At 44.2% G+C, this 20,885-nt stretch overlaps 1 protein-coding gene and 1 non-coding gene across 2 annotated transcripts; both read right to left on the bottom strand.

Annotated features, from left to right (window-relative positions):
* Positions 1–7,751: 7,751 nt before the first annotated feature.
* On the bottom strand, positions 7,752–19,910 carry EIF4G2 (eukaryotic translation initiation factor 4 gamma 2). Its single transcript, XM_066186795.1, has 24 exons — positions 19,873–19,910; positions 19,080–19,380; positions 18,780–18,818; positions 17,167–17,231; positions 16,973–17,038; positions 16,428–16,553; positions 15,967–16,069; positions 15,159–15,290; positions 15,001–15,067; positions 14,766–14,917; positions 14,184–14,294; positions 13,559–13,642; positions 13,377–13,475; positions 13,053–13,194; positions 12,801–12,961; positions 12,253–12,366; positions 11,354–11,479; positions 11,008–11,112; positions 10,708–10,923; positions 10,149–10,407; positions 9,749–9,953; positions 9,099–9,310; positions 8,870–8,991; positions 7,752–8,574 (listed from the first exon to the last, which is right to left on the bottom strand). The coding sequence occupies exons 1-24, from the start codon at positions 19,908–19,910 to the stop codon at positions 8,509–8,511; spliced, it is 3,111 nt and encodes a 1,036-aa protein (XP_066042892.1). The 3' UTR covers positions 7,752–8,508.
* Positions 12,041–12,211, bottom strand: LOC136292907 (small nucleolar RNA SNORD97). Its single transcript, XR_010721990.1, has one exon. It is a non-coding gene; the product is annotated as a small nucleolar RNA SNORD97 (small nucleolar RNA).
* Positions 19,911–20,885: the final 975 nt, after the last annotated feature.

Below are 20,885 nucleotides of genomic sequence, written 5' to 3'. Positions count from 1 at the left end.
TTCTCTAAGCCTCACCTGCAAGAACAATGAGAACTAGCACTCCTCAGGGAGTTTTGGGATTGTTTTGTTTTGTTTTGTTTTATTGTCTTTGGCTGGGGTTTTTTTGTTTGGCTGTTTGTTGTGTTAAGTGCTCAGCCTTTGTGGCTGCAGTGAAAAGCCTGGATGTCTGAAGGGAAGTGCCCCAGGGATACAAAACTGGAAAAGCAAGGAAAAACAAACCAGAATTTACTATGTGTCAAGATTTCTAATTCAAACATTCTGGATTTAGGTTTTGGTGAACTCATCTCACATCCTTGAATGGTTAGGGTGTAAAACGAGGAGGGAGGTAGCACAGGGTGATGTGTGGACAAGCACATGTGCATTTATTTTCCTTTGTGGTGGTTCTAAATTCCATCATTGTCTCCCCTGGGCTCAGAAGAGCTGTCTCAGCAATTCAGAGCTGCAGCTGCTGAAGAGGCTGTAGGGAAGTGGGGCTGACACCCTTCAAGAGGGCAAAGAAGAGAAGGGGAAAGAATGTGGGTCAGAGGTGCAGAAATCCAGTGTTTTGGAGAAACTCCTGAAGTCTCCAAAAGCAGAAAAATCATGAAGGAAAAGGCAAAAAGACAAAATTATTCTGTAAATAATGATTACCAATTTGATATAATGAGCATTTGAAAGGTGGTATTAAAAAACCAAGAACTTCAGAGACCTTGAGAGACATTATGGCCAAGATTTTTGTTACGTGTATTGCTGGTTATGCTTTTTCCCATAGAGCTGTATGTATTTCCTGCATCACATCCTACAGGTTACATATCTAAATTTGAAATTCTAATTAAATGGGTTGCTGTAAGTGCTGTGTAGACAAAACTACTATGTTGATTTCCAAACTGCATCGATCTCATACTGCCATCAAAAGAGAAAAAAAAAGAAAAAGAAAAAAAAAGTTAGGGCTGGATCAATTACTTAAATTTTCCTCTAGCAACAATGGCACATTTTGTTACAGTGTTATAGGGCCAAGTGATTTAAGTGAATTTTATTTATCTTCAGACATCTGAAAATCAGCAGTCTAGACACCTGGCAGAGTGAGACCCATGGCCTGGCATCCCCAGGGGGCAAATCATCCGATCCCAAGGTAATTGTGTAAGGTAGGAATGAGTCACTCCGAGGAACCTGTTCCTGTCTGCTGCCCCAGGAGTATGTGGATGTCTAGACACCCAGCATTTGGATAGTTAAGTAAGAGGAATCCCGCCCAGCACCGCAGGAGCTCAGATGTTTTCTTTGTTATTCACTTGAATTAGTTTCCAGTTGAGATGTAATTTCCCCTTCTCTCTCCTCCCTAGACCAATCCAGTAGGATCAAGTTTACATGCACCTTTATCACACTGAGGAACTGAAAGGGAGATTTCCCAGAACAGGCATGAATACATCCATATACCAGCTCCCTTCTTAACTGTGCTTTTATGAGATTTTTTTTATTACATTAAGGGATTTTTCTCCCCAAATTGTGCTTTTTATCTGCCATTTCAGCAAATGCCAACAGCAAGCTTTATTCAGATTGTCAGGCAAAGTAAGGATTACTTCTTGTGGAGCTGTGCAAGTGCTTAGCAAAGAGCAGCTGGGAATTGGGAGCTCCTGGAGGTGCTGGGGTGAGTACACAGAGACAGCACAGTGTTTATGGTGTTGCAGTGCAGGGACACACTTTCCTCTGTGGTGCACGTGCTGGGATCCAGAGCTCTCAGCCTGAGCTGTTCCAGTGCCGGCACCAGGCTCTGGAGGAAGCCCATTCCCATCTTTCCAGGTTCTAGTGTCTAACTGCTGATTGTGTCTTACTGTACAGTTAACAGGTGTAGTACCAGCATTCATCTCAATCTCTATTGTCTTTTTATGTTCCTTATTGAAGGATGAAATCCATGCTCATGTGATGTCAGAAGTAACAGGATTACCTGGGTTTATATTGTTTGATCCAAGGAACAGCCTGTTTCTAAAGAAAGAAGAGAAGGAAGAGTTTGAATCAAGGGCATTTCCCCATACAAACCAGTTTAAGTGCATAGAGTCTTTGAGGAGATTATGTAAAATATGAAATTATTCCTGAATTGAGTTGCACTTCAGTCCTTCATGAAGATTATTATGAAATTTGCACTGGCCAGAATTCCACAAGGATTGCTGATAGAATTCTGTATTTATAACTGATGTCTTTTATCAGAGCCATTCCAGCCCCCCTGGACTGCCACAATCAGTGCACTCCCACTGACAGGTTTCACCTGTTGCAGGTCTGTGCTGGGGTTTTACTGGATTATTGTCCCTACCTGCATGGCAAATCTACTGAGATATTTATCTAATTGAATTTATGAAGGGCCTTTCATCACAGCTAAATACTTCATCATCTTGCAATTAAATTACATCAATCCTATAGATGGGAAACTATGGGAAATTGGAGGTAACCATGGAAACCTTCACTGGAGCAGGAAATGAAACTGCTGTGTTGATCAAGTGAGTAATCAGTTCTGTACAGCCTAAAAGCAGTGCAGTGCACCTACCCTGCCTTCCATGGCTGTGTCGTGCTGGGCCTCTTCCCCACAGCCTGGCTGGGGCTCTCTTGACTTTAAAAATGTACCTTGTATGAAACTGAGTGAGCCCTGCCCTTCTCAGCTCTGCCCACGGGGCTGTTTAAGGTTTACATGGGAGCTGAACCCCAGGCCAGTTCCTGGTTTGTTGTCAATACTGGGAAGAAGGATTAGGACTAATGCTTCTACTGTTACTCAGAAATATTAACAACCTAATCTTAAAATAATCAAGTAACTGAGTGGCATTTCTCCAAGAGGAACAAAAGGAATAAAGATAAATGGGGATATACATAACATGTATGTGTGTGTATCTGTACAAATAGAAAAACCCAAGGCTTTAATCCTTCCCCTGCTTTATGCCTCTGGGAAGGAACGCAGTTGGCCTGCTGCATGTGCCTGGAGCCTTGTTTGTTACTCTGCTGTGGAGGCAGCTGTCTCTGAAATCTGAAAGAACATGCAATCATTTCTTAAAGGGTTAAACAAAATCCCTAAAGAAATGCAGATCAAGCCTTCACCTGTCTTTCACTTTTAACTTTATGTACTTCCACTTCTCAGAGTTCACTCTGTCCTACCAAAAAGAGAAGCATCCATTTTCTAACAGAACAAACTATAAACTCTTCCTCACTATCAAACCAGTTAAAGATCCCTTTTGCTTTCACAAACTTAAGTGGTTTTGCATAGCTTCTTAGATAAGAAAATTCTGTGAATACTTCACACATCAGATCCTTCAGGCACTTCTACTGCTAACATAAACAAAAACTAAATGCAAGATTGACGTTGTTCTAAACTGCAAAATATTTGAAGATAAAAATCCCCTCGGCTGGCTCCTTTCCTCACTCCAGCCATGTATCCATGCCAAGTGTAACTGTTGCCATGGCTGCTTCGTCAACTCATTAAAAATAACAGTTCACTCTTCTCCAACTACCCTCCCTTAAAGGAAAGGGATGTGGGCTCCCTAAATCAAACCCAGACAGGCCTGTGTGCCTTTACAGCAGCACTTAAAAGGCACATTATTCAAGGAACTCCTACCTGAAGAGTCTTAATGCCTGCTCATCAGAGGGAAAGGCCTGAACCTCTTCGAGAGAATTCTTGGTCTTTTAGAAGTGCAGCTTATTCTGAAATGCCAGGATAGGGGTGGATCCAGGGAGATACTGTAACTGGCTTGTATCTTGCTGAATAACAAATACAGCTACTTCTGAAGTAATGACAAGCTCTTTTTGGGTGTATCTTGGGTATGTAGAACTGCACTGCCATAAAAAAAAACCCTCAAAGCCACGTTTATACAGTCTCTTTTACTGTTACACCCTGATGCCTGCAACTGTAGCTGTCTGTGCAGCTTTTCCCTTTCCTGTTACAGAGCAGAGCTGTTTCTGTTTTGCTTTCGCAGATCCAATGTGTGGAGATACAACTGTTCCAGGCTAGAGCTTGGCCTGCAGGATCTTGCCCCTATGCCTGCTGGGCAAGAGGACTTGCTGTGTGCTCTGGTCCTCTGGCCAACATCGTTGGAGATAAAAACCAGCAGTGATCAATTTACAGGAGATTCATGTGAGGTAAGGGGGAAAGCCACTACCTCTGTGCGACACTTTGACCCATTCTGTCACTAGACTCAAACTTCTTGTCCCTTCTCATTAATTCAAATCATTTTTTGACACACCATTGCTATTTATATCAACCTCCTCCCAAATTTAGGGAATCCTTATGACAGCAGTGGTGCCACGTAGTCCAAGCCCCTGCACACAGCCCACACCAGAACAAGGCTGGAGCTGAGCAGCAGTTGAAGCAAACACTACAGCAACCACAGTTGATAAATGGAGGTTTCTCAGGTGCCCGTGACAAGAAGCCCACCACCCTCTGCAGTGCTGTACCAGCTCCTGGGAATTCACTTTTGAAAATAAGCATGAATTAGCAATACTCTTTTTAAACCAATCTCTGCAGCTGCTTGCCTGGATTGCAACATAAGCTGTGATAATTCATGGTGCAGATGTGTTCTAAACTTTCACAGTTCAGGAGTGCGCTGAAATGATTGTTTGGATTTACACACTACTCTGGGGAAAAAGCACTCCAAATCCAAATAGCATCCAGAGGGAAGCTTCCATCTGCTAAAAAAGCAGGTCTAGATAAGCCACTCTTTAAAAACCTTTCTTCTGGACCCAGCCTCCTCCTTTTCCCACACAGCATAAGGCTTCTTCCTACATTGTTCCCCAAGAAACAGAACTGCATAGGAATGACAATGATGTTTGGACTTTTAGGGACTGATCAGGTGATTTGGAACAGCCCTCCCAGGAGTTGGGGTTGTTGAGTCTGTGTAAGGTTCTTCTGCAGGAGAGCTGGAGAGGGACTTCTGACAAGGGCAGCTATTGACAGGACAAGGGGGAATGGCTTCAAACAGAGTTCACGTGAGATAAAAGGAAGAAATTCTTTACTGTGAAGGGGGTAGGCACTGAACAGGTTGCCCAGAGAACCTGTGGCTGCCTCATCCCTGTAACTGTTCAAGGCCAGGCTTAATGAAACATTGAGCAAGGCTGGTCTCTTGGGAGGTGTCCCTGCATGTAATGGGGGGGTTGGAACTAGATGATTTTCCAGGATTCAATGATGAGAACACATTCCTGGAATTCTGAGGTTTCATAGCTAAGCACCACTGCAGCTTGGACAGATGGTATCCTACTGCTATGATCAGTGACAAGGCAGCAGCTGTCCAACTGTTACAGGCCCTTCTCAAACTCCAACCCACACCTGACAGGGCGAGGGCTCTGGAACAGGAAACTGCAACCTAATTCAGAACTTCAGAGGATCAACTGAGTTACTGTAACTGGTAGGAAATATGTGTAATATGCAGTTTCTCCCAATGCTCCTGGCAATATAATTATACCCAACACTTAAAAATAATATTAATAAAAGCCATTTGTCATTTACAGTGGTTTAATTTTGACCGTGACTTTACTGTGTAGAATTGAACACTGTTTACATTTTAAGTACAACGCCACTCATAGTCAACAGGAACACAGAAGTGAGACCACCCAACAGCCATCCCGTTCCAGATGAGCCACAAGTTTTACACTTCAGCACTTAAAAACTTCAGCAGCAGTAAAGATCTTGAAGATGCTACCACGTCTCCTCATCTATGGAGAGACCACTTCGATGTGCACACTGCAATAAGCACCATTTTTACACCAGTTTTAAGAACCCAGACCTGTTCACACTGTATGAGCTTTTTCCAAGTCATGTGATGCTAATTTCACGTTTTTGTGGCATTTTCTACTGTTTACATTCTATTCTGCATTCTCAGTTGTTCTTTCTATAGTTTTGTCTGTCAGAGTTCCAAACTCAGTCATCAGTTAGAAACAAGCCAAGCAGCAAAGCCTCCATGCACAGTTGCAGAAGGCTGTAGTAAGGACATGTTAGGCTGGGCAAGAATAGAAGGCTTAAGTTACTGTGTCAAGGAGCCCACAGCTGCCAGCTCAGCCTTCTCCAAAACGTGGCAGAAAAGCTTAGCTACAGGGTCTGAATGTATTCCCGGTTTTTACTTGCACATCCTTCTACCTTTTCCTCTCACCTCTGGTATAACTTGAGTTGGAAACCACTCTTTCCTAACATATAGTTCCTCCCCATCTTCTCTCTGCAGTGCACAGGAGCAAAGTGCATCACATGCTTCACATAGAGATTACCAGATGCACAGGAAGTTGTTATAGCACCACACACCACTAAAGCAACCAGCAGTAACAGCTAAGTTTAAGGAAAAACTGACAAACTCAGAGAAACACAGGACTATTAGTGAAACAATGGTAAATTTCACTTCACAGCAGCACCTTATTACACTTACAGATGCAATTCTGGAACAGAATTTCGAATTAATTAGGATTAAATGAACCCTGCAACTGTACTCATATTTGTCCATCCGGTTAAATGAGTATTGAACTGCAGAACTATAGTACCTATAGCAGTCATGCACCTGAGCCTGCACATGGAGTGAGGAGTGAAGTCTGCACTCCTGTAGTTCTAGCAGTGACTGCATCCCTTTACAAACAGGGACATCATGAATTTCAGGAGAACATTACCATTAAATGTTCTGGGAAGCCCCAGGATGTCAGTGCTCACCACTGCCACCACCCTGGAGTTTCAGCCCTGTCAGACAGAGCCAGCCCCCAACTGCCACTGAACTGCAGGTGGAGCATTCCGGTCTCTCTCAACTGGACCCCACACCAGTATCCGGCTCTCCCTTTAACTGCTGAACACACCCCATTTCTGAAATGCAGAGATGGTGCCATTGAATTCTGCCAGCAATGCTGGTTCAATACCCTTTATGTCATCTGGCTCATAGAGCACAGTACCCGGATCTCCTGGGCTCCACACTACAGAAGTTTCCAAGGCAATAGCAGAACTCCCTGACAGATCACAGCTCACCAACACCCAGGAGAGCAGAGCTGCAACTGGACTTAGGGAGCCCTTCACAGCAAACCATGACCTGCTTTTCCAGCTGCAGCATTACAAGGTGCTCCATGCCAACTCCAACTCCCCCTTTCCTCAAAGAAAGCCTAGTTATCAACTCTACCCCTTTTCTTGGGCTTCACTTCTTCAGCTCCTGTGATGCTGAACAGTTTGTAGGCTACAGCACTCACACCACTGGCAAACAAAGCTTCAGTCCAGCAGCCACTTACCCTTTTGCCATAACACATCACCTTTCAACAGGTAAAGTCTTGAGTATCAAAAAGGACAAAAAAACTCACTAGGGACAAGGTTCTAGGAAGTAAGGTATTTTGAGTATTTAATAGATGACATTTCAAGCCTGTACAATGCAACATCATTCAACTCTTTTGTAGTTTTTTCTTTTTTTTTTTTGCCAATTTGATTTGAGAAACAGGCAGCTAACAGACAGTGCCACTTGATTCAGAAACATGCATGTGGCCTGGGGGAAGCTCAAAGCATTACCAAGTCAAAAGCACATACTCACTGATAAAGCATACACTGGACAACAAGGCAAACCCCTACCATTTCTTCAGCAGAATTCCATCACTTTCCTCCTGTCACAACACATCTGTAGTGTCTCATCTTGTCTGTGACCTTATTCAGAATTCATCTGCACAGCCAGACAAGGAGTGTAAAAGTAATTTCAGGATGGTTGCAACCTAAGGCAACTCCCACTGATATTTCCTTTCTTAAGTGAACAAGTCATCAGCCAAAGCTTTTCTACTGGGAGACATTCAGAAACAAGTCAAGTATCACAATGTTTATTGATAGATACAAGTATATAAAATCAGGGCATGAACATGTCTTGATAAATTAAGTAGACTTAATTTCAGTACTGTAAGAGACCAATTCAAATTTCTCACCATGTCATGTTTCACACCCACAAAAACCTCTTCCAAAGGGCATTAAACCATCTCTTCAGCCGATCAGTTTTTGTGCAAGTAAACTGTTCCTTTAAAAAAAAGACTTGTGCACTTGCCCAGGCTCAAGGATATTAAAACCTAGCACATAAAGCCCATTACTAGAGGTAGAAATACAGGCAAATATACTATTACGGCAACAACCATCGATTACAGTTAAGGATTCTCTGTAACAACCAAATGGATAATCAAATATTGCAACAACTCAAGTATTACACTGAGCAAAGTGCATTTCTACAGTATTCAGTGTTGCTATTCAGTTTCTAACTTAAAAACAGCCTATGATAACTGGCAGCAAAGAAGACCCTTGCAACAGACTGCTTCTGCTCGAGAACTTATGATGTAATTATTGCATGCTGCTAATACACTGTTATCTAAACATTGAAGATACTCTAAAATATTTTTATTGTAGACTATTAAGACATACTACAAAAACCTTTCGCAGAAAATATCCTACTGACATACTTCTGCTTTAAATATTGTGAAACATTACAGCGGAATGAATTTTCGCAGTGGTTAGGTCAAATGCAGTTACATCATAGCAACAGTATGTTTGCACAATTTAAGGCTTTGGCTGGTTCTTTAGTCAGCTTCTTCTTCAGATTCTTCTTCTTCAGCAGTTTCCAGCCAGGTTAACCACTGGTTCACCTGCAGTTACACAAAACTGGTTTAAGGGAGCAGGAATTGTTTCCCCATTAGGTACTTTTGCAAAACACTGATCTTCCCCCCAACTCATTTTTAAAAACCTTTCACACTTGCACTACACACAGGTCTCTAGTAAATAGGAGATGCCTAGTTCATATTGCTTTTAACTCCTTCCTAGTGAAATATTCCATGAAGTTCCTAGATATTTACAAGTCTTACACACTTCGAAAGTCTCCTCAAATACTCCAGTGCAGCAGAAACAGAATTCGAGTCTCTATTCTAATGTTAGCAGATTTACCTGGAATAAAGCTTTGCCTTTCCCTGGAAACTCTTGAGTAATGTCTTCTTTCCATGCCAAGAAGGCTTCTTCTTCAATGATCTCCATGTCATAGAAATGAACAAAGAAGCGCAGTAACATGCCTATGAAAGTGAATTTTAACTTGGTTAGCTTTATAACCTTCTTAACAGCTTACTGAATTTTAAGAATGTAGGGACAAGCTAATTCAGTAAGACTTCGATGCACGTACCTTTTGGAAAATTATTGTTGTAGCAGTGCACCTGGAGTGCATATAAAGCACTCACTTGCAGATCAACATGGTCATGGAGGAACTTCTGCATCACTGGCTTGAAGGAAAGAAGCAGCTGTTTCTCCTGCTCGAGCTGCTCTTTAGATGGAGCAGATGAAGAATCTGATTCGTCACCTGGTGGGTTTACTTCACTAGAAATATACTGCAAGAAACTGGACGGGAGAAAAGCCAAGCTAAGTTTTGTAAACTAAGAGATCAAAGCATTTGACACTTCAAGTTCAGACAGCTATCACAACAACTATCCTCCTGCCTGCACCTGCAATCAGGAGCAAGCACAGGGACTTGTACTGTGGTTGACAGTGCACCACAAAAATCCTTGGTTTGCCTTTGTCACAGCTGTACATTTTAGAAAAACACAGGCTAGTCTAGACTTCCTTTCCCAAGAAAACACACTGATGCAAGCCTGAAGACTTGCTTTTCTTTTTAAATACAATGGGATTTTACTAGAGAATGTTCACTCAGGACAATCTGTCTCCCCATGTACTGCATCTCAGATTTCTGCAGAGCTACATTTGAGCCTTTACCGAGTTAGTGCCTTACTGGCAGCTTAACCAAACAAGCACCTAAAACACATCAAAACAGCATCTCACCTGGTCATCAATATATTCACAAATCCCTTATCTACATGAAGTTTGGGTGAAATGTTATCTTTAATCCACTTATAGATGGCTTGAGGGGATGGATCCGATTTTATTTGCTTTAGCAGTTCCTTTTCCAGTTTCAGAAGTGGGAACAAGAAGCTAAGCCCCTTCCCCTCCAAGATCTCCAGCATGCGGTCCTTGTTCTGGTCAATTTCTGACAAGGAAATAAAAACAGGAGCTTTAAGTGCTGGTTCAAGGCTCCAGCCACCCCTTAAGAAACATCATTCTTAATAATAATGACAGCTAATTCCACCAAGATAATCCTGCACTTTATATTACTCTGGCATAAACTAGAACATCTTGCTTACTCTAGGATCAGGTGACAGAAGAGCTCTGTGGCAAGTCTTACCTGGTAACATTTTCTGCATATTCACTTTGCTTTGTTGGAATAACTCTGTTAGCCATTCACGGTCTTGTAACTTAGCTAACTGCTGAAGACAGAGCAGGAAGAGAGGGAAATGGGTGCCACTTTCCAGTGGTTGAGCCAGTTCGGAAATGCTCACCAGGTCTGAAATAATGGCACGGGCTGCAAACTGTGCTAAGTAGGATTTCACCAATGGGATGTCCACCTCCAATTTGGGGCACTGGTCCAATACATTCAGGAATGCCTAAGAAACAGTACACACACAAGATGAAGTTCTTAAGTACTTCTGTTGCTGTACAAGATAATACTCATAGTATACATTTTCTGTAATCACTTGCAAAGAGGATCCTAGGTTCCAATTAATTGCCCAAATACTATTACATGTCTCCCTTTCATTGCTTCTTCTGCCCCTCACAGGTTTATGTACTATTTTTACCTCCTCAGATTAACAAGACTTAAAAAATATTTGCACACTGCCTTTACAGCAGCCACACACCACAAAGAGCCAAGAAAAAAAGACTGCAAGATTATCAGATCACAGTACCTGCATAAAGTTGTCACTGGTGGCTATTCCCTCCTGCTTGAGCAAGCTGATCAAAGTACTTGCTTTCTCTTTGTCCTCATCTGATCTATCTAGGGATTGAAGGATTACTTTGCTCAGCATCTCAGGAATGAAGTGTTTCGGAGCTCTCATTTCTCTCACAGTATTGACAGCATCATTAGCATTTCCATTGTTCAGATACTCAGTCACAACAGCCTCCTAGAGAGGGAAGAAGCACGGTTAAACATTCTTTCTGAAGGGCACATCTAAAGCCATAGGACTCACTACTGCACACTAACTTACAGTTTGTTTAAGTAGCTCTTCCTTAGAAGGAGGTGGTTTCTTGGTGGTCTTTGCTGGCTTCTCTTGTATAAGTGGTGGATTTGTTTTAAGACCAAGTTGAGGCGGCTGAAAAAAGAGACCAGAATTTGTTTCTCTGTAGCCCATCTACCTTTGCTCACTTTAATATTACAATACAAAAGGTAAAAAAGCAGATGGAACCCAAATTAGTTTGGTTCCATACATTCTTTTCCCAAGTCATGCTCTGTGCAGATGACGAATTCTCTCCCCCTTCTCACGTTAGAAATTAAGCTTTTAATCACAAACAGGAAAGTATAGCAAACAACATAGAGGAATTTTTTGTATTTACCTGTCCCAAAGGCGGTGTCTGAGTGCGTGGTGGTTGAGCACTGGGAGGAATCATAGTTATCTGGGGCTGAAGCTTTGGCACTTGGTTTTTATTTATTAGAAAAGACTGAGCAGGTCTCAGGCTAATCTGTGAACAGTAAGCCAAAGAAAAACTCAAACTGTTTCAAGTATTCTGACCAACAATACACAGCCATGGACTCACTCCAACTGATCTCACTGAAGCATGACTCCATTTCTACAATAGTAATGCTCAAATACAGATTAAGCAACGTGTTCTGAAACTCCCCGAAAAGCAAGTTACTGGCATTTAGTTCAACTGCTATAAAAACCTGGAAATGCTCCTTTTAGATGCAGTATGTTAGAGACCCAAGAAGATAATCAGCATGTTTGCTGATGTATTTTACAGCCAAGATAAAACTACCAAATTGCTCAGAAATTGGGATACAAGTCTGGTTAACATTCAAAATCACAATGCAGTTTACTCTGCATTTGAAATTTTGCCTATTAGCCAGTTCTAAACAAAAGAAAACAACAAAAAAAATTAACCTGGTCCAGCACTTCAGGGTTTCTAAAGTTCAGGATTTTCTGAAGTTTTAATTATATGTATTGTTATCAATAGGATGCATGGGAACTGATGTCAGAGTAGTGTTCTTGGAAGTGTGTGGAAAGGAAGGGACACCCCAAAAAATTGCCCTCATATCTCAGTCTTGCTCATAGGACGCTGGATACCCTAAGGAAAGTAAGGGGGGTAAAAGGTTAAAGAGGAAGGGACAAAGAAGGGGGAGAATGAGGAGGAGGAGGAGAAAGAGTTCCAGCATTAGTCCTCATAATAACGCGTCTTGCTATAATCATTGGGCAATATTTAGAATAGGCTGTAAATAATGTAGGCATGTCATGTACCTCATCTGCATTAAGCTGTCCTTTCTTAGAAAACCGAGGTGGCATATCCTTCGACTGTCCTTGTTGCTGGGATAAGAGTCCCTGATTCTGGGTATGGTAGAGTTGGCTTTGCCCCTATTTCAGAAAGGGAGATATAGAGAAAGAAGTGCAGATGATGGAGTGGCGTACATCATATGGTAAGTAGTACCAGAGGGACCAGAGGAACAAAGATTCTAATTTGCCAGGAAGGGAGAAAGAAGGAGCAGGGGTGGTGGGAGAGTAGCATCTATCCCTAAAAACAGGGCTATCTTTTAAATAAAACACACCGTTCTGACCCACCAAAGCCACATGCACCTTTTCTTGCAGTGAAAAAAAAAAAAAAAAGTGCGCTTCTTGCATCTTTTGTACAATTTAAAAAGTGGTTTAGAATTTTTGTATCAGCTGAGCATCAGTTACCAGAATCAAATCTGAATAGGTCTTTCAACATAAGCAGACTACAATCCATAACATACGCATCTCAGGAAGTGCCTCTAAACAATCTGATGTCACTGTGTGAACATCTTCCTTACCTGACTTTTCAGAAAAGATTTGCCTAGGTCTCCAAACTGGGATTGAGCAGAAGGCATGAGGTGACCCCCATGGCCATTGAAGAGTTGGTTTGAACGATGGCGTCCCATGGTGGGTGAGAATCTATCCTGAATAACCCCTGGACCAGTACCAATTCCGCTACCTGGATTAGCAAGGAGACAAATGGCAGTTTTGGTTCTTCTTCAACACTGCAGAGCCACAGCCATCCCATCACCCCTGTGGTGTCAGTGTACCTGGCATTTGTCCAAACATATCAGCAAGCCCTCCAAGTGGGTCCCTGTCAAGTTTCATCCTGGGTGGCATAAAGGGTCCCTCCAGAAAGAAGTCGCTTCGCATCCCTTGAGACATAGGAGCAGGAATAAAAACTCCCAGATCCTTTAAAACAGGAATTTTAATTTTGGTCAGTTTTAAGTAGCAGTCCCAAGAAAGCCAAGTGTTTAGCCCCCAACTACAGAAGTCCATCTGGTTTTAACCCTTAAGCCAACTGTCACACTGTGAGCAGCACTCCCACATGCACAGCACCAAGCCAGGCTCTGGACTTTAGGTTCAACACTCACTTTTACTGCATCTTGACGGATTTGATTGATAGTCTTTGGTCCATTGTCAAGAAAAGCTTTGCGAGGAACCCAGTTGTGTTCTCTCAACTCCACAGTATCCTTGGAACAGAACAGGATATTAGGAAAGGATTCAAGACAATTTTGCAAGAAAAAAGCAGCAGGAAGCCACTTTATCATCATACCTGCAGCAGGAAACGAATCCTTGCTGGCAATTCCTTACTTGACATCAAGGAGCGCATACGGGCAAAGTACTGATCCATTAAGGACTGGAGGAACAAAAGGTACAAGTTCTATCAGTGCCTTGAGTGTTTTCACTGGAGACAAAATAGTTTAACAAGCTGCCCTTTCCTGCAGTTCCTTGAACCAGAACAAGAACTTCTAGTTCCTTGATGACAGTGTTTAAAGATCTAACGCATCAAGACACTTAAATCAGAAATAAGCAAGCTAGCCAAAATTCTGTTCATTTTAAGCTTACACTCCAAACTCTCATCTCTAAGCCATCTAGCTGTGCTACAAACAGTTCCTGAGCACATCTCTTCAAGCAGTGTTTAGAAAAACAATGTTCTCACTTACACGATTTCCTGATGACCCTAACACTACCCTCCTGGTGAGATGTTTAAAAGAGTTTCAAAGACTGGCTTTTTTTATCAAGAGAATTAGTCTAGGAGCCATAGTTGGCACTCTTCTCTCTGAAAAACCCAACCTCTGTGTTGTACTCATGAATAATGAATACAGAAGATTCAGGCATTCAAAACTCTTAGCCACATAATTTAATTAGGTTAATGACAGCACTGGATAGGCACATACCTTGGCTTTCGCATGATCTAATCTAGGTCCCACTGTCCTCATTATCTGACAGAGGCACTCCAAATCCTCCCCCATATCTTTGAGTTGAACTCTCTTCTTCTTTTCCAAAAGCTGAAAAATTAAAAAGCAAATTTAGGATTTAAAAATTTTATAAATGACAATTCATAATAAGCAACAAACTTTGTACACTGACACATACAAAAACATTGTTTTGTTCTGAAAGCAAATAGACTTAAAAATTCAATCTTAAGGACTGCCAATTCTTCAGTGTGTGTATTTTGAAGCACCTAAGGCACACTTCTGTCTAGGCTTAACTGCATTTCCCTTGGAGACAACTCCTGTGGCTTTGAACAAAGCTGATCTTACTTCTTAATCATGCCAAAAGGTAACAGTAGGGGACAAGTAATCATCAGGAAATATTTCTGTGGCATTTTGTTATTTAAAGTACCACATAAATGTGGTATTTTATTTTGTGGCTCCTCCTCTAAGACTTCCAAAGTACGATCAACATTTTTATTTTTTTTTTTTTTTAGTTTTCACATTCTGTTTTGCTCCTAGCCCCCACCCAATCTGAATACTCACTGTTTTGATGCACTTATGAAGGATAGATTCATGAATAAGATCAAGCTTGCCAAGTTCTCCAATGAATTTGATGTTCCCCAGCATCTTGATCTTGGCAATGGCTCTCTGTTCCTCCTCCTCAGGGAGGAGGGGACCATCATGCTTATCATAGACTGGAAAACAAAGAAGCCTGTTTCACATGGCTGTGGGAAAAGATGACAAATAGATTCTGTATTAAAGCGGTTTTAAAACTTACTATCAACATTTCTGGTTCGGTTTTCAAATTCATCTTGAAGTTTAGATATTAGGAGGCGTCTGAATGTCTACGGAAAGAGGAAAAAAACCAATTAAGCTAATCAGGGCAGCTACAAATGCATCCAAAATTTACCATTCCAGATTGAGAGATGCACTCACTGTGCTTTGCTTCTGTCCTGGATGACTCTCTGCTGATGGGCCATCAAAGTTGGGTGCATCTTCTGCCAGTCGCAGACATAGTTGAGCGTACAGCGAGCTATACTTGGGCTCTTCAAGGGCTTTGTCTACGATCTACAGAGATTCAGGTTGAGTAAGGCAGCAGGCAGCAGCAGGGTGAAAATGTTATTAGGAAGGTGAGTTACAAAACACAGAATGGATTATTACTACTCTCCTCTAGAACATCCTGTTTTCTGCTAAATCAAACACAGCAACAGTGTAGTCCAACACCAGTCTTAATGCTGAAGCAAAGGACAAAAGCCACTGTGTGCTACTGAAGAGGCTCTAGAATCCTTGGCCAACAAAACTCAAGTTTATTATCCCAATACCTAAGTTACTATCAACAATCTGATCTTGTTTAAAAAACTGATGTAACAGTTACATCAGTGTCCCAAGAGGTCACCAGTGGCAGCCTTTCCAAAACCAAGAGGCCTGCTCCTCAGGAAAAGAGAAAGAGGGGGAGGCCAAGCAAGTAAGAGCTAATGAGCATCTTAGATTATTTAAAGAAATAATCATAGAGCCTCCAATCCTGTTTAGTGATCCTGGAGACTTCTAAATGAGAAACTTAAAGCAATAAACCTACTTCCTCCCCACAATAGAGCCTTTTTTATAGAGAAAGCAGGGGTGGGAGGTGGTGTTCGATAATCCAAATACACAAAAGCATTCTTCATGCTACTTCTGTATCACATCAAATCCCCCTGCTGTTTAGCATGCAAGAGAATTGTAGTTAAAAGAAATGCAACTAGCTTACCAGCAGTATGACCCCTTTTAGGATGAGCTTAGATTCTACACCCACATTGAGGAGCTCAAGGCATAGCTTGTCAAACTTTTCAGGAGTAAGCTTATTTAGTATGCTAAAGAGAAACAAAAACCAAAAACACAGAACATATAGATATTGTAAGTATGCTACGATTTGCTCTACACTCAACTTATCTTTTTCCTTTTTAGTCTATTAAAAATAGAAAAGCGCAATTTTCCATTTAACTGGTTTTTTTGAGACCTTCAGGCTGTGAAGCATCATTGAAAACAAATCTGCTTACAATAATTACTTTAAGTGTTTTCTGCTGCTAGATTATCAGGTTGGTTCCTTGCTAAAAAGGACACACATCCCCCAAACTCAAGGCCCACATCTTCCTTTACTCCAGCCCATTTCTTAGATACACACTGCTAATGGAAACAGTAACGAAAGAAGGAATTTTGTGAAGAACTTACCCTCTTACTTTCCTGAAGATTGCATCATGTCGTTCTTTGTCGTTTGCGGAGTCGTCATCTCGTCTAGTGCTTCGTGAAGGAATCCATTTCTGAGCGTTTTGCCCTGGGGTTTTCCCCAGGAACTCGCTGCAAAAATTTGAAGAATACGGTTATTAAAACAGAAACAAGTCATTTAAAGAACTGCCCTTTTAACCTCTCACTGTTGCCTTACTCAAATCAATTCCATTACTTGCTTTGTTAAGAACACACAATTGCCCCTACCGACACCATCTGCTGCACAGGAAAGTACTCACTCAACAGCAACAACCCATGGCACCCAAAAAAACTCTCCCCACTTTTTAAGGTAAATATATGAACAAGCCCATGCACCTCCTATCAATCACAAGGTATACTTTAAAGGGCACAGACTGGAAAACATTTAAAGGTCTTTAATTCAGTAGGTTTTTCTGGTACAACTTTAAAGCTAGCCTATTTTCAGTTCCATATTCACTATCAAGCATGCTATGACTTTGAAATAATGCAACTCAAAGAGCAAGATGACATACCTGTTGCTGGCAGTCTTGGGATAGTGCTGAGGTGCACCCCTACCACCTCCTCCGCCTGAAGAAGCACTGTTAAAAACAACCAAGGAGTCCTGGGTAAGTCCAAATATCTCCGTTTCGGTATAACCATTACACTAATTTAAGATCTCAAAGGAGATTTTCCACTGCTAACTACTCATCAAACAAACAACAGGTACCTGAAACGAGAAGCACCCCCTTCTGCAATCGCACTCTCCACTTTGGCGGCTTGACAACGAAGAATCTTCAAAAGAATAAAATTAAATTGACGGGGTAGGGAAAAACAAAACCTAGAAAGACAAACCAAGCATTCATATTATACTTCCTTACTATCAGTCGTAACGTCTCATTTTAAAAAGCACAAATGTTTGTTTGAGAATGAAAACCTTCCAAGTGAACTTCACAGCAAGTAAGAAAACCTTAATTCATGCAATACTTGGGACAGTCACAGGAAGGCCCACTTCATCATTAGAGCCATGTTTTCCACCGGGAGTGAGGGGAAAGAGACAAGGAAATCATGGACTGAGCAAAACCCTCAAGTTTACCCAAAAGCCAAGAGTACACGCAGAAAAGAACGAAAGTACTCTTTTGTGATTATACAGCACAAAGAGTCCTTTATACACATGATTTAGAAACTATGATTCATAATGACACGACAAAGCAGCCAAATTCTGAAGTGAAAAGCATCAGACAACAAAATGCACGCTTAATGTAGAAAAAGGCGTGTATTCTGCATCCAAACGGCGTACTAAAGTACGAAATGATTAAAAAAGGTACCGTCCACCTCAACTTTCAGCTTGCAGAAAGAACCTCACTGCACTGCCCACATAGCAGACAGGCAAGCTCGGGGACAGAACCGCCTGGGGAAAAGAAGTCTGAAAGTGTCCCGGATGCGCTCGGAGCCCTGGCAGAGCCGAGCGCGGCGAGCGTCCCCCGCCCGCCGGCCGGGGCACGAGGAGCGGGGACAACATGGCGGCGGCGAACAAAAGGCTCGGCCGCGGAGGGCGCCCCCCGCAGGCGCCGCGCGGCGCCGCCGCCCCCCCGCCCCGCCCGGCGGGCGCCGCCCGCTGCCCGCGCCCGCCCGGCTCTTTGTTCTCCGCCAGGGCGCCGGGCGGGAGCCGCTCCCCCCGCACCACGGCGGCCGCCCCGGGAGGCACGAGGGGGAAGCAGGCGGTATCGCCCCGCACCGCGGCGCCCGAGCCCCCAAACAGGAAACGTGGGCGAGGACGCCGCCGGCTGACGCGGCGCTTCGGCAGCCCGCGCCTCACTCCCGCGAAGGGAAGGCAATGAACAGTAGTAAAAAAATAATTCGAAAATCCTCCCGTCACCTCCCCACCAGCAGTGTGGATCCTCAGACCGCAGCGTGCTACGTACGGCGGCTACTCTCTCCAAGGGAAACCTGGGGAACAGTGCGGGAGCCCCCAGACCGCGGCCAGACCACCATCCTGCAGCCGACCCGAAGCAACTAAAGGCATGGCCCGTACGGACAGGCACTGCCCGTTCCCGTCTCCCTCGCTCTAACCTGAAACACTGCCGCTCAGCCTCCCCTCCGCACCTGGCGGGGGCTGCCGAGCTCCTCCACCTCTTCGCTCAGCGGCGGCGGGGCTCGCACAGCCGGCAGCGGGAGCGGCCGCCGGCCGGGGCCGCCATTTTGTGCGGGAGAAACACACAAGCAACTGACAAGAAAATGGCGGCCACTCCGGCAGCCGCCATTTTAGGCTGCAGCTACAGCAGTACCCGCTCACTCCCAGCCCCAGACCCGCGCTTCTCCCGCCACTCCCGCATTTCTCACCTTCCCTAAGGCCTCGTCAGCTTCCCCGGGTCCCGGCGGCTACCAAGGGCAGGGGAAAAGGCAAGAGAAGGGGGGGGAGGGGAAGGGAGCCGGGGACCGGGGCTGGGGAGGGGAAGGGGGGAGCGCGCGGGACAGGGCGAGTCTCCGAGTCACCACAGCAGCAGCAGCACCGGCCCGACGCCTCCCCCCAACACCTCCATAGAGCGCCGACCGCCGCCGCCGCGTCTCAGGCGCTCCCCGGCAGCCCCACTAACTTTATCACCCTTCACGCAACCTACCCCACCTCCCGCTGGCACCCGCCAATCGCCGCCGACCGCTCCACCCGCCCTGCCAATCACAGCCGAGGAAGGGGGCGGCGCCGGGGCCGGGGTGGGCGGTGGAGGGAGGCGGTTTGGTTGCGCCGTGCCGCCGCCGCAGTGCAGCAGCCGTATTCACGAACGCGGCTACGCCCGCGGCTGCCGGCGTCGCCGCCGAGGGCAGCGGGGCCTGCGCAAGTGGCGCAGCCGCTCCATGGCGGCCGCCCGGCGGCCGCGTCCCAGCGCCGTTCGCTGCCGAGCTGCAGCCCTCACAGAGCTCCAGTGCCTGGGGCCTGCCGTGCGAGCTATAGACACGTTCACGGAAGGGTACTTTAATAGATATAGACTAGTATATGTGCTCGTAATATTTTTGTTTGTTCAGGGGGTTTTTAAATTTTATTTAATAAATTTATCAAAGCCCCCTCTGTCAGCCCACATTTCGGATTTGGCTGAGGTGAAAAAATGAGCCGATAGCAGACGAGAACCCTGGGCTTGCAATCAGACCCCGGAGAAGGAGGTTTGCTATCTGAGCTCCAGGAGCCTGTCTGTATGGATCCAGTTTCAGGCTTGCTTTTGGGGTTTGGAAACTATTTCCCTGCATGTGCTTTTGGCCGTGAACCGGCCTGTCCAGGGCTGCAGGCACCCCTCGGACAACCAGGGCTCGGGAGAGACATTCGTGTTTGTCGTGGTGAGCACTCCGTGGAGTGTTCTGCTCCTGCTGAGTTAAACAAAACAAAGATGGCCAGGCTTCCAGCTGTAGGTGGAAGTTTGAGTCATGGAGACTTCCAGAGACTTACCCGTGAGGGGTTTTATCCTTTAACAGCCTGGCCTCCATCCCAGGTGGTGGCTAAGGTGGCTGCCACCCTGGCTTCCCAAAGGTCTGAATGTCGTTGCCCTGGATGGGGCAGGGCAGAAAAAAAGGGCTCTGGAAAGGTGAGGAGAAGCCCCACAAACACCCACATCTGCTTTGTTCACACATCCGCCTTCCGCCTCTGGTTTGTGTGACTCACGGTTCAGATGACTGGGAGAAAGTGATCCGTGTAGTAACTCCTGAACGGTGCAGATGGCAAGTCCAAACACATGATCTTGCAGAACTTCCAGTTTCTTTCCAAAGCCAACCTCATTCCTAATGCTTTCAACACAGCATGCCACCATGTCCCAAGGGTTATGTAAGGCCTAAAGGGGGCTGTCATATGGGAGCTCTTATGTTGCATCTTGCCTGGGATGAAGCTTCTTCACGGGAAGAAGCTTCTTTCCCCATGTCATACCTATAAGCATTAAACACAATTTACTCACTGGATTGTGTTACGGAAAATCTCAAACTATCAGAAGGTAAGTTTTCAGCTCATTCATGTTGAATAAAGGTGACACAACTGTGACAGGTACTTGTCATACCAGAATTTCTATATAATGACACTTTCCCACGTGTAACAAATACCACACTACTGCAAGAGCTTGGGCTTCAGGAGTGAATCTGCAAGGACAGAAATGTGCAGAACGCCATTGAAATCCATGGAATCCAGCTTGAAAGGAGGTGACAATGGGCACAGAGGAAACAACAAAGCCATCAAGATTTAAATCTGTTCAAACTGATGAAGGTTATTGAACATTTTCAGAGTGAAAAGTAATAAAAAATTATTTGCCAATCTTAAAAACAGAAGTGAAAGCAGGGATTTTGTTTTGGATTGGATGGCAGTGTTTCCAGCATAAGCATTCCTATGCTGTTAAACTGTAAATGAAAACTAAGAATTTATGTATATTTGGGGAGAAAGGGCAGGAAGGGAAGAGGACAGATTGGGAAACCTGCAGA

Source organism: Chamaea fasciata, unplaced genomic scaffold (genome assembly GCF_029207755.1).
Source record: "Chamaea fasciata isolate MVZ Bird 193981 ecotype frontalis unplaced genomic scaffold, bChaFas1.0.hap1 SCAF_7, whole genome shotgun sequence".
NCBI lineage: Eukaryota > Metazoa > Chordata > Aves > Passeriformes > Sylviidae > Chamaea > Chamaea fasciata.
This window is presented reverse-complemented; position numbering and strand designations above follow the sequence as displayed.

Excerpts from the sequence above, each read along its gene's own strand:
- EIF4G2 (XM_066186795.1), bottom strand. The coding sequence starts at position 19,910 with ATGGAGGCCAGGCTGTTAAAGGATAAAACCCCTCACGG. Across the intron at positions 11,480-12,252 it reads GACAGCTTAATGCAGATGAG|ATTAGCCTGAGACCTGCTCA; the intron begins GTACATGACATG and ends TACTGTTCACAG. Across the intron at positions 9,311-9,748 it reads GTGAATATATTGATGACCAG|TTTCTTGCAGTATATTTCTA; the intron begins GTGAGATGCTGT and ends TCTCCCGTCCAG.